This window comes from Schistocerca gregaria, chromosome 3 (genome assembly GCF_023897955.1).
Source record: "Schistocerca gregaria isolate iqSchGreg1 chromosome 3, iqSchGreg1.2, whole genome shotgun sequence".
In the NCBI taxonomy this organism is placed as follows: Eukaryota; Metazoa; Arthropoda; class Insecta; order Orthoptera; family Acrididae; genus Schistocerca; species Schistocerca gregaria.
Genome location: NC_064922.1, coordinates 454245264 through 454259733, shown reverse-complemented (window position 1 = coordinate 454259733; position 14470 = coordinate 454245264). Strand labels below are relative to the sequence as shown.

The window sequence follows — 14470 nt, the reverse complement described above, 5'->3', positions numbered from 1 at the left end:
AAGTAGCAAACTATGCTAGTAACCCTTCCAGCTGCCACATTCTGTCGCTGTTCAACCACTGTCAACCTGAGTAACCATTCATAAACAGCCAATGTCTATGTGATTACAAGTGGGTGCTTTTGAGTGACATGCTTATGAAAGTTTATATTTATACAAGAAAAATAACGATCATCTGAAAGATAGTTATGTGTGTCTGTGTTGATACATGTGTGTATCTGCTACATTCTTTCATCGTGTTCATAGATCCCATCGGTAAGGAGAATCTTCAGGATTGTGATATGAGTCAAGGTATACATTAACAACAGATAAGCAGATCATAAAAACTTACACTGCACATTGTATTAACAATAAAGTAGCACAATTCTGTTTATGCCCGTGCCCTTAAACATGTGTAGCTGTTACTTTGTCAGTAATATTAGATAGTTACTATTTATCTCCAGATATTGGGTTAATAGATACTTGATTATATTGGTATTTTTCAAAGAAATGTGTAAATGCTGATTTAGGTCTACAATACATTATAATGTGTTAAGCAGTTTTACAAGGGTCACAACTACTTGCCATGTAGCTGACAGAATGTTTCAGTCCTTGAATCTACATATTCAGATAATTTGTAGAGAAAGTGTCTAAAGAGGTAAGTTTTAATTTTCGTTTGAGCTGGAAGGGATTTCTAGTTACTTGATTTGTATTTTACATATCAGTCAGCAGTAAGTAAGTTCCTAATTTTTGTTTGTTGCTTCCATCATGGAATTTATGCTACCAAAATAAATTTCCAATATCAGCAAAAATATGTACTGATAAGCAATTGTTAACAGGCTTAACAGTCAAAAGATGGAAAACTCAAAAAATCAATACCCCTTCAAAGCTTTATTTTAACTAACAAGAAGTTATACAAATCAAAACGGGTTATTTTGTTATTATGTAAAACTTTACTGAGAGCCATATCTCTATTCCAAGTTTCCTATACAGTGGGAGTGACCCAAGCATGTGACATTTCACTGTTCTAGATGTGAACATTTGTTCATCTGGAGGATTATTAACTGTAATTTTTATCTTATGGTAAACAACAAGTGACACGCTTGTTATAAAAAATGAAATCTTGAAGTTTCCAAAATAAGTTGTTATTCTCAGTATCAGTCTTTCATATTAATTATGGCACAATTGTTTCTTGAAAACGTTTGCAGTGATTTGTCGCAACCTTGATAGAAATTTCCATGTGAAGCCTTAATTGATGTTCCATGTCTGAGAACTAATAAGTGCTTAGTGAAGTGTTCAATTCTTTTTAACTGTCCACAAACTAAAAAAATAAAGGTGTCCACATTTTATGGTGAACAGGCATGCAGTTGATCTGCTACCTTTCTTGAAGAATTTTGGTCTACAAATGATCAATCCAAAACATGCTCAAAGGTGCATCTGCAAGATGTCTGATTATCAACTCAACAGAGGACTCTTACAGGTAATTTTCTTCCAGCATAAATTATCACTCCTTTTAATGTTTTTTAAGATTGTTATTGCATAGAGTACTCAAGAATGAAGATAAGTATGCCAACAGTTCTTGTCAGTTCTCAGTGTACTGGAGAATAGAATGTATATTAGCCAAAATGTGTCTTGGTCCATTTTCACTTGTCAGCACACATTTAGATCCACTTTTGTGGAAAGTAAAATTACTTGTCACATCAGTTAATTTTGGTCAGTAAGCTAAATATTGAAATGAAATGAAAATACTGAAGGCAGAACAATGCTGGTAAGAAACTATATTTTTATTGGGTTGTTTGTTGTTTGTTCTTTGATTTTATATCAGTAAGAATTTTAAGATGTGTAATCTACTTGGTTTGGGATAGATACATTTTTCAGTTTGAAACTGGAAATACATTACAGATTTTGATTTTTTAATTTATGTATTTATATATTATTTGGTCAATTAGCACGGATAGCACAGTGATGTAAGACACATGAAAAGAAATATCTGCATATTGTAACAAGTATTACGTGATACACATATTGTACTGACAGAGTGTGACTGAATTATGTCATAAACAAATTACATATATAACTACATTTTTAGCTACATTACAACATCGCTTTATTTCACTTTCAACATGAGCCTACGATGTATATGGATCACCTCCACTCAGGAAATGCCACTAATGATTTTTGGCTATGCACTCTCCTGAAAGTTGCTGCATATACAAATGTGCCTAAAACAGAAACACAGTAGAAGAAAACCATGAGGAAAACCGGTACACCTGCTATCTGTCTGCAGATATGCACAGCAAGGGGATTAGTATTAGTATGAAGCAACACATTGCTTGAACTTTTGAAATGTTCATGAAGTAGAGATATTTGTAATTCATAAATAGTTTTTACTTGTCCTGCCAGATTCTTCATGTAATTTGTAAATGAATTGTAAGGTATGATTGTAGAGTGGCTCACATGTCTTTAAGTGATGGTTCTTTTGAATTACTCTGAATCTATTTGTAGCACAGAGCAGATTTATTCCTTTTTAAAGATTTTTGCATGTACTTGGTTTCATCATGGAATCCAAATACAATATTAAATGTTGATTACATGGCTTTTTTTAAACATAAATCTAAATTACAGTACCAAATGGCATTTACCTAAGTGGGGATAAGTATACTGTTCTGTGTGTCCCTGCTGAAAATAATAGAACAATGTTATACAATATTACAGCTCTTTTATATAAAAATATATGCTACAGTATTTGAATCAAAGTTTTACAATGAACAATAATTAAATTTATTTATGACAAAATAGTTCAAGGGTGACTGGCCAGATGTCAGTGTCCAACAGGCATAATATTTAGGCGAGCAACCATTATCAGGTGTGATGGTGAACTGATTCTTTTGAGAGCTGGCATGGGGTTTACATCTCCCATCTCCCTGTCACTCTCCAACCAGGCATTAGGCAGGTGAAGGTGTGTGTCCAGTGTCTCCTCTCCCTCTCCGCCATCTGCCAAGTCCCTCTGTCCGAGGTTCCCACCCAGGGACATGGGCTAATAATGTCTCTGGTGCTGCTCTGTCTGCCCACCCAAAGCCAGTTTGTTGTGGGGTAGCTCCTTCCACTTCTTAATCAGACTCAATGTAGCCACTATCATGACTGATCAGCAGTTCCCTTTTTGAATCTCAAGAGATTCTTTAACATCATGGTCCCAGAAGCTCAACATCTATCTCAGACTCATAGTATGGTCATAATCCATTCTGTGTGATTCCGGCAGGCAATATTTCCTGGTTGCTGACTTGTTAGGATGCTGTAGTCTAACATGCCATTTTTGTTCTCGGAAACAATCTTCAACTGTGTGCATTGTTTGACCAGGCTGGGGATTCGATACAGTCCAGATTACCATCATCTGAGGTCATCTTGACGCTACGGAGCAGTTCCTGTGTTTTAGCTGGTGAGTGGAGGACAGCCTTCACTTGACTTTCCAAATAATTCTTAAAAATTTTCCAGATAATGTACCATAGAATGAAATAAATGCAATTGTTGCATTCTTTGTAGTTTCCCATTCTGCTTCTGCCAGTCCCACAGTTAGTGTAGAATGCAGAGCTCTCCAAATTTGCCACTGCACGTACCTATTTTCCTAGAGCATCATCTCAGGGTCCAAGTTCTTGGTTAAGGCTCTCATTGATGGAGAGGGTGTGAGCCCTTTGTACCAGTGTTTTTAGCATAACATTACTCTGTGCCAGAGGAGAAAGCCCTGGAAACAGTCCAATGGAAACCTACCTGTTTCTTCTAGTATGTTGATGACACCTTTGTCATAAGGCCACACACAAGAGACATGCTGAATAATCATACATTTCAGTTCTGTACTGCAGAATCTCACTTTTACTATGGAAGTTAAAGCAGATGGATTACTCCCCTCTCTGGAAGTTCTGGTAAAACAAGAGTGGACAGCACACTGGGCCACAGCGTGTAATATAAGAAGAAGCTCGCTGATATATACTTACATGCCACCACCTAGTGTAGAGGAATGGTGTGCTCAAAACATTGGTATATAGGGCACACGCCTATTGGATGATGAGAGCCTGACATCTGGTTGCTCACCCATCATGAGTTACACGAGGAGAAGTTGGAGAGTCACAATTTATTTGGTTCAGTATCAAAACTATAGTTTTCTATTATACACTCTTGATGTTATCTCATTGGACACACACACACACACACACACACACACACACACACACACACACACACACACACACACACACATATGCAAATGCAACTTTCACACGTGTGCAGTCTCAGAGAGCTGAAACTACACTGCGAGCAGCAGCACCAGTGCTTGATGGGAATGGCGACTGGGTGGGGGTAAGGAGGAGGCTGGGGTGGGGAGGGGGAGGGATAGTATGGTGGGAGTGGCGGACAGTGAAGTGTTGCAGTTTAGACGGAGGGCAGGAGAGAAGGTGCAGAGGGGGGAGGGGGTTAGTAACGAAAAGGAGAGAAATAAAAATAAATTAAAAGACTGGGTGTGGTGGTGAAATGACGGCTGTATAGTGCTGGAATGGAACAGGGAGGGGGCTGGATGGGTGAGGACAGTGACTAACAAAGGTTGAGGCCAGGAGGGTTTATGGAACACAAGATGTATTGCAGGGAAAGTTCAGACCTGCACAATTCAGAAAAGATGGTGTTGGTGGGAAGGATCCATATGGCATAGGCTGTGAAGCAGTCATTGAGATGAGGGGTATCATGTTTGGCAGTGTGTTCAGCAACAGAGTGGTCCACTTTTTTTTGGACACAGTTTGTTGGTGGCCATTCATGCAGACAGACAGCTTTTGGTTGCCATGCCTACATAGAATGCAGCACAGTGGTTGCAGCTTAGCTTGCAAATCACATGACTGGTTTCACAGGTAGCCGTGCCTTTGATGGGATAGGTGATGGAAGTGACCGGACTGAAGTAGGTGGTGGTAGGAGGATGTATGGGACAGGTCTTGCATATAGGTCTATTACAGGGGTATGAGCCATGAGGTAAGGGATTGGAAGTGGAGGCTGTGTAAGGATGGACGACTATATTGTGCAGTTTCGGTGGATGGCGGAATACCACGGTAGGAGGGGTGGGAAGGATAGTGGGTAGGATATTTCTCATTTCAGGGCATGATGAGAGGTAATCGAAAATCCTGGCTCCAGTCCCGGATGGTACTGAGTTACGAGGGGAATGCTCCTCTGTGGCTGCACTGTGGGACTTTGGGAGGTGGTGGGAGACTGGAAAGATAAGGCACGGGATATTTATATTTGTGCAAGGATGGGAGGACAATTATGGTCAGTGAAGGCTTCAGTGAGACCCTCAGTATATTTAGAGAAGAACTGCTCGTCACTGCAGATGCGACGACCATGGGTGGCTAGGCTGTATGGAAGGGACTTCTTGGTATGGAATGGGTGGCAGCTATCGAAGTGGAGGTATTGCTGGTGGTAGGTTTGATATGGACAGAGGTACTGATGTATCCATCTCTGAGGTGGAGGTTAACATCTAGGAAGGTGGCTTGTTGGGTTGAGTAGGACCAGGTGAAGCAAATGGGGGAGACGTTGTTGAGGTTCTGGAGGAATGTGAATAAGGTGTCCTCACCTTCAGTTCAGATAGCAAAGATGTCATCAGTGAATTTGAACCAGGTGAGGGGTTTAGGATTCTGGGTTTTTAGGAAGGATGTGTGTGTGTGTTTGTGTGTCTACTGCTGACAAAGGCCTTATTGGCCCGAAGCTATGAGTGTGTGAATCTTTTTACTGTACCTATCACTATTCAGCATCTCTGCTATATGGTGTGTAGCAACTTTCCTTCTATGGTATTGTTACATTCCATCGCCGATTTTCCATTTTTGATACTTCACTTTTCAATCTTTTTGACAGTATGCTTCTAAACCTTTAAAAGATGGGTACTTTTAGCTGGTATGTTAAAACACATGAGACTAAAACAGTCATAACAAATGAAACATTTGATAGCTTGTCATATGATATGTCAGTTGCATGATCATATTTTGTGTTGCATTATGATAACTTCCAATTTTGCATCCAACAGCTCAATAGTCAATATTGCACAAAATCCAACTCTGTAACAGAAAAGTGAAGTAGGTTCGCAGGAGAGCTTCTGTAAAGTTTGGAAGGTAGGAGACGGATACTGGCAGAAGTAAAGCTGTGAGTACCGGGCGTGAGTCGTGCTTCGGAAGCTCAGATGGTAGAGCACTTGCCCGCGAAAGGCAAAGGTCCCAAGTTCGAGTCTCAGTTGGGCACACAGTTTTAATCTGCTAGGAAGTTTCATATCAGTGCACACTCATCTCATTCTGGAAAAGTAACATATTACGTAAAAGAAATTAACTGAGCGAAATGGAAGCAAACAGAAAAAGTCCTTGTCTTTTGCAGTCATCCAAGACAATTTATTAGTTAAAATTTCATTGTAATACTGCCCCAGCCCAATATTAAGCAATATTGAGCATTATTCTTACTTTTTGGTACTTCTAAAAACAGCTTTCTTCAAACATATTTTTCAAAATAAACTTTTTTTCTATAACAGTAAACTTTATATGTACCATTCTTCAAATTACTTCCTCTCTCAATAAGCTCTCTCTAAGAACTTCCTCTTGCTATGAGTTGTAACACACAATTACTTTACAAAGCACGCATCTACCAAAGTTGGTGTGTGAACAAAGATCATTCATACAGTGGAATGTTCAACAGCAAAATGTACCTACAAAATACATTTATTTTCTTGTACTTCAGTCATTATTTTCATATAAAAATTAGTTTTCTAAGTAATTATTGTGCTTTCTTGTACAAAATACATTATTTAGATTAAACAATGGAAACTCTACACAGGAATATCAACAATGTAGGAAAAGATGGATTGCTACTTACCGTAGGCAAGACACATTAAGCTGCAGACAAGCACAATTAAAAAAAACTTACACATAAGCTTCCAGCCACAGCCTTTGTCAGAAAAGGAGAAACACACCATTCATTCACACGAACAAGAACACCTGATGCACACACGACTCTGGCTGCTCCCCAAACAGCTGGAGTTGGTGGTCATGTAAGCTTAAGATGTGCTTTCTTGTGTCAATGAATGGTGTGTGTTTCTCTTTTTCTGATGGAGGCTGTGGACAAAAGTTTATGTGTGAGTGTCTTTTAAATGTGTCTGTCTGTAACTTAACATGTCATCTTTCACAGTAAGTAGCAATCTATCTTTCCCTATATTATTTAGTTTGGTTATTAGCTCACTCAGTTCCTGAAATTTTTTGTAAAGATTTGATTGAAATCTGTATGCTTATAAAACTGACTTGTCTGACAGAACAACAGGCATATAAGAAACTATGCAATACCTCATGTTTCAAGAAGTATAAATGAACTAATTAATATTCTGCACCTAAAAAACTCAAACTGAACTCTGTGATATTGCATGTTGTAATAACTAGTGTGTATTGAGCTGACAAATAACTCTGATAACAAGACAGCTAATGTAATGTCTTTTTGAGGTCAAAGTAATCAAGATTTTCTTTAGATTATAATATGGTCTGATCCATGAATGATGGCAGTTCACATAGGTCAAAAAGGTAGATGGGCATTGCGTTGTTGCCAGTTTCAAATGACAATTGTGGTTCACGAATACATATGCTTTGTGGTTGGTGAAAGTGCGTAGCCTGCAAATTATGTCTCTCACTTGCTTGTGTAGAATTTGTCACTTACCACAACCATCAACCACGGCAACTTGCAACAAATGGAATAAAAATTCCTTAAATAACTCACTAAAATCACATTTAATACTCACATTGAGTATGACATTCACAACAGAGTGCTCAGAACACTACGAATGCTCACTGCTTTAAGTTGTGACACAGGTGCACAGAATGAGCCTAGACTCAACCACTGTCATTTGTGAGTCCAACTATAGGCAGCTATAGAAATACAAGTTACGACTCTTTTAATATTCAGTTCTTTTAAGTACTGTCCTTTCCCTTTTTACACTTCCTAACCTACCTATCTAATTAAGGGATCTAACATTTGATGCTCTAACCTACAGAGTGCCAGTTCTGTTTTTCCATATGACCATGTTCTCTTGAGAAGTACCCATCCAAAAATCTGAAGGGGGGGGGGGGGGGCTATTTTACCTCCAAAATATTTTACCCAAAGAATGACATCACCATTTAACTATAAAGCAGAGCTGCATACCCTTGGGAAGTGTAACAGGAGTAATTTCCCTTGCTTTTAGCCATTTGCAGTACCAGCACAACAAGGTCACACTGGATGATGTTACAAAGCCAGATCAGTAAGTCATCCAGACTGTTGAACCTGCAACTACTGAAATGGCTGCCGTCCCTCTTCAGGAATCACACATTTATCTGACCTCTCCACAGATACCCCTCCGTTGTGGTTACACTTACAGTATGACTACCTGTATCGTTGAGGCATGCAAGCGATCCCATCTCAGAGATGTTCATGGAGGGATCTCAGTTTATGTAACAGGTAAATCACATGAGAGCATTTAAATTAAATACAATCTCTGATGTTAACTATGATTTATCTGTAACACATTTGCCTGAAACCTACTATTGCTACATTCAGGTAGGTTTCTTGAGCAACTAAAGTTGTGTCATCTGCATAGATAATTGTTTCACTAGGTATTGACCTGAAATGATTTATCTGCCCATAAACAACTGTTGTGTTGTATAAGGCATCATCAGAGCTTACATAATTATACAAATGGCTTTACAAATGATTATGCAAATGTCAATACATATAAATTCAATTACATAGATTTTGTTTATCTTGTACTCATCATGTAATTAGATTTGTTACACAGATTACAGAGACCACAAATTAGCTTACAATTTTGTTTGATACAATCACATTTATAAAAATGATTATCTTTTTTATTTATATGTAAATTAATTTGTGTTATAATGTTTTTCAACCACATCCCTACCAATATTTTAAATTTATTTTCATGTAGTGCCCTTGTGTCAAGTAGTGTATTATTGAATATTTTGCAGTATGTCAAAAATTACTTTGGACTTTACTTAAACGAGTGCAAGGAATGTCCAGTAAGTTACTGTTTCTGGTTTCACATCTGATCTAGTTTCATACATGACGACAATGTGTTTGACATGAATAAGTACTTTGAGTACGTATAGACTGGGGATTGTAAGTATTTTGTTTTCAATAAAGTACTGTCTGCTAGAGGTCTGTCAAACCAAAATAGGCTTCACACTACCAAGGGCCCTGCAGCTGCTTTGTGGAAAATTAACCATTAAAAGGCTGGAATCAAAACCAACAATACTGTTTAGGACTGGGCACATGATTGTCATAACTCAATGGAAAATCTAGGATGGAATAAGGACAATATTATGAAAATGCTAAGTTGCTACTCACCACATACAGGAGATGGTGAGTCATAGACAGGCACACAAAAAGACTGATATACATTTAACTCAGAGCCTGTGGTTTGGAAGGCGACAGGTAAAACACAGGAAAGATGAGAAACCAAAGGGTGGATGGTCTAACATACATGTATGTCAGTCTTTTTGTGTACTTGTCTGTGGTTCAGCGTCTCCTCTACATGGTGATCAGCAGTCTATCCTTTTCATGATATCGACATTATTCTATCCTGGATTTTCTGTTGGTTGGTTTTAGCTAATGGTTTCTCTTACTTATCTTCCATCCGACAACCCAGTGCTCTTTTCCTCTGTTTCTATTCTCTATCATGTTACTTTACTCAGTGTCCATCCTTTTCGCTCTCCTCTTTCCTATGTTTTACCTGTCACCTTCCAAATCCCACACGATCTGACTTACACGTATGACAGCATTTGTGTGTGCCTCTCAGCAGCTCAGCATCTGCTCAGTGTGGTGAATAGCAATCTTATTGTCAGTCAGTACTGTTTTTGAGATCTTTTAAATAACATTAAGTTCAACCACAGTGTGCCTGTACAGTACATTTGCCTACCATGTTTCAGCACATTTCTGTGAAATTTTCATGCTTTAATGTTTAACCCAATTGCTGTGCTCATTCTTTCACTGAATAGTGCAGTGTTAGGTTTTAAGCTTCCACTGCTGGGCAAAATGTACAGCAGGCTTTCCCAACCATTGTGTTACATTGTTTTACTGTATGGCACAGTGATATATTATGATAGTGAAATTTTATCTTTCTAGAGGTAAGAACTCTACAAGTTTATAATATGACAAATTTTAATTTTTATTGTGAGCTGTAAAATTTATAATGAATTTTGAGACAGTTTGTATGAGTTAGCACTTGCAATGGTAGGTAGTTATCAGATCTACTTCGGGTAATTTGATTGATGGTAAAAAACTGGAACCATAGGTGACCTTGGGGGAGGAGGGGGGGGGGTGGAGGCAGGACATATTTTTTATTGTAAACATGGTTATGATGTGTAAGCCATTTTCTTCTGATGTGTATGCCATTTTCTTGATATGGTGGCACTTTTTGAGTTGTCCTGTAGTCAAGGCAGGCGTGAACCTTAACAGAACATTGGCAAAACATTATTGCTATTTATTCATCGGTTGGTTCCTCATACAGACCTTTTCCAACTGCAGAAAATGACCAGTCTGACACCCTGCCAAGGGAAGACCACTGCCAACACTATAGAAACCCCTCTTCTCCTCCACCAGCACAGCATAAATAGTCTATAGTAAACCTGGAGCATTTCAAATTCCCACAAGCACAACCCCTCTCCAAGATGAACAACATCGATTTACCCTTCTTTGCATGAACAGATTCGATCCTTGAAATCTTGGTGAGACTACATTCATTTTTGCAGAGCACAGAGATTTTAGTTAGTTTTCTGTTTCATGGATCATTTGCATGATGAATCGTATGTGACACCGTGGACCCCATTTTTTGTTTAAGACAACCTATGTGGAGCAATGAATTTTTTTTCCTTCTGGTATTGTTCTTATGTACATCTTTATTTCTTTTGAACTACAGTGGGTTGCCATGCAGAGTGGCCATGCAGTTTGAGATGCCATGTCACAGATTGCGTCGTCCTTCCCACCAGAGGTTCGAGCCCTCCCTCGGGCATGGGTATGTGTGTTGTTCTTAGCATATGTTAGTTTAAGTAGTGCGCAAGTCTAGGGACTGATGACCTCAGCAGTTTGGTCCCATACAAATTCACACACATTTGAACATTTTTGCAGTGGATTATTTACAACAAACTTCATGGGGGAATAAATGTACTGTGAACCAATAGTCAGAATGCCCAATCCCTTAATGTCTATAAGATGATCATGGGTGAGCACCACATACAATTCTTACAAGTTTTTCAGCAATGAAAACATTCTTTCATAACAAAGTGTTACCCAAGAGCATAATTCCATACGACATTACTGAATGAAAATATGCAAAACATGTCAACTTATTGATTTGTCTCTCTCCAAGATTTGTGATGATTCTAAATTGAAATGTGGCTGAACTAAGTTGCTTTAGGAATTCCAAAATGTGCTTTTTCCATTTTTAATTCTTATCAGTAGTGACACCTATTTCACCCTATTCATTATGTCTTCACTATGTTTACACTTATCATTGGTGTAGTGCCCCTAGATGTGCAGAACTGTCATTTAACACGCCACATACCATCAGCTCATCTAACATGGCATTTTCATGTCCTGCAATATGATACAACATATCATTAAAGCTTAGGATGCATGTAGCCACACTCTGGGAAGCTTTACATTATAGATGCAACCCCACTCTCAAATACTTTCTATTGCACCTTTCTATTGCAGATGCATCCCACTCTCTAGAAGTGCATAAATTTGTCTCAATATGTTCTTATGTCCCTGACCATAGGTTAACAGGGGATGGATTTGTAGGAGAAATGGTCCCTTTAGGGGGAAAAAAATCGACGCACGCTACACCACGAAGATGACGTGCTACAGACGCGAAATTTAACCGACAGGAAGAATATGCTGTGATATGCAAATGATTAACTTTTCAGAGCATTCACACACAGTTGGCGCAGGTAGCGGCGTGCAGACATGAGGAAAGTGTCCGACCGATGTTTCATACACAAACGGCAGTTGACCGGCATTGCCTGGTGAAACGTTGTTGTGATGCCTCGTGTAAGGAGGAGAAATGTGTACCATCACGTTTCAGACTTTGATAAAAGTCGGATTGTAGCCTATTGGGACTGTGGTTTATCGTATTGCGACATTGCTGCTCGCGTTGGTCGAGATCCAATGACTGTTAGCAAAATATGGAATCGGTGGGTTCAGGAGGGTAATGCGGAATGCCGTGCTGGATCCCAATGGCCTCGTATCACTAGGAGTCGAGATGACAGGCATCTTATCCATATGGCTGTAATGGATCGTGCAGCCACGTCTCGATCCCTGAGTCAACAGTTGGGGACGTTCACAAGACAAAAACCATCTGCACGAACAGTTCGACGACATTTACAGCAGCATGGACTATTAGCTTGGAGACCATGGCTGCGGTTACCCTTCACGCTGCATCATAAGACAGGAGCGCCTGCAATGGTGTACTCAACGACGAATCTGGGTGCACGAATGGCAAAAAGTCATTTTTTCGGATGAATCCAGGTTCTGTTTACAGCATCATAATGGTCGCATCCGTGTTTGGCGACATCGCGGTGAACGCACACTGGAAGCGTGTATTCGTCATCGCCATACTGGCGTATCACCTGGCGTGATGGTATGTTGTGCCATTGGTTACAAGTCTCGGTCACCTCTTGTTCGCATTGACGGCACTTTGAACAGTGGACGATACATTTCAGATGTGTTACGACCCATGGCTCTGCCCTTCATTCGATCCCTGCGAAACCCTTCATTTCAGCAGGAGAATCGATGACTGCATATTGCAGGTCCTGTACGGGCGTTCCTGGATACAGAAAATGTTCGACTGCTGCCGTGGCCAGCACATTCTCCATATCTCTCACCAATTGAAAACGTCTGGCCAATGGTGGTCGCACAACTGGCTCGTCACAATACGCCAGTCACTACTCTTAATGAACTGTGGTATCGTGTTGAAGCTGCATGGGCAGCTGTAGCCTACCTGTACACGCCGTCCAAGCTCTGTTTGACTCAATGCCCAGTCGTATCAAGGCCGTTATTATGGCCAGAGGTGGTTGTTCTGGGTACTGATTTCTCAGGATCTATGCACCCAAATTGCGTGAAAATGTAATAACATGTCAGTTCTAGTATAATACATTTGTCTAATGAATACCCGCTTATCATCTGCATTTCTTCTTGGTGTAGCAGTTTTAATGGCCAGTAGTGTAGCTACAGTAAGACAAATTTTGGAATGGCTATACAAATTTCCACTTGTCCAGGCTGAATATCAGTGGTTGACGAATAAATAATTAAATACGGGCAGCGCAGCCCTGTGCGACCTCAAAGTAGTCTTGCACGATGTTCGAAGTTTATGCAGTGTTGATTGTGTTTTGGTTTTCTTGCCTCGCACTAAACTCGAGAATGACAGACATTGCTGATGTGACTACGTTTCTCACACTGAAAACAAATTTCGTCCTACTTAGGACAGCGGTGTTGCTGCTGCCGTACCAAACAAGGAAGTTGTAGGTTGGACGGGCACGCTATGCAGAACTGTCGTGACTGGAATTGTGTGAGGGGGAAGTTTATGAATCTCAACAGCACCGTACGGTACAGAAGTTGTTTGCTTGTTTTACTCCTCAGCCGAGGACTTCCGCAAACTCGCGGTTTACTGTTTCTGTCACGCAAGCTATCACATTTCCGTGCTAAGCTGGCCAGCTGTTCGTCCAACTTAGCCACATGCAATACAGAAACTTAGTGGCGTGTGTTCCGGTGCTTTACCGACTCTTGGACGAATTTAAAACTTCGTGTTATTTGACTTGCATCTTCCAAGGATGGATATGAAAGCGATAAAGCACGAGTACTGAAATCTTTGACGGGTACATACTGATTAACCCAATCCTTGATGAGAGGTTCATCATACGACAGAGGCCGTTTATCCGTACATTCTTAGGTTCTCATGTTGTCAGCCGGCTCCCTCCCCCAGTGCCAATTGTTTCGGACGAAAATCGAATCTTAGCAGTATTTAACTGAAAATACGTAATTACGCTGTGTAATGTTATGTGTGGATGATTGTGGAGTATTTTTAAAGCGCTGGAAATAATAGACAATTGGCAGAAAAATATGTTTATTTTCGAGAGTTGAAAGATTACATTAGATGTAATTCTAATTTATGAAACTACATTTTACTTGTTCCATTCTGACGTGCTGTGCATTATTGCGAGTTTGCGCTGTAATATTGTCTGGAGAAAACGTTTGCAAGAGCGAGCCCAGGATCTGAGCTATAGGAAAGGGTGTGCGTGTGCGTGTGTGTGTGTGTGTGTGTGTGTGTGTGTGTGTGTGTGTGGCGGGGGGGGGGGGGGGGGGGTAGAGGTCAGGATGTAATTTAGGTGAACGAAGCTTTTTTTCTGGCGAGGGCAGTTCGTCTCTCGATCTGGGTACGACGTTGATCGTT

General features: G+C 39.9%; 1 protein-coding gene across 1 annotated transcript in view; it reads left to right on the top strand.

Moving 5' to 3' along the window:
• Positions 1–1341: 1341 nt before the first annotated feature.
• The window catches only part of LOC126354000 (uncharacterized), a 268502-nt gene continuing 255373 nt past the window's right edge, over positions 1342–14470 (top strand). Inside the window, exon 1 of the mRNA XM_050003308.1 lies at positions 1342–1456. Within this exon, the coding sequence (XP_049859265.1) occupies positions 1382–1456 (75 nt within the window). The 5' untranslated portion in view covers positions 1342–1381. The remainder of the gene's footprint in view (positions 1457–14470) is intronic.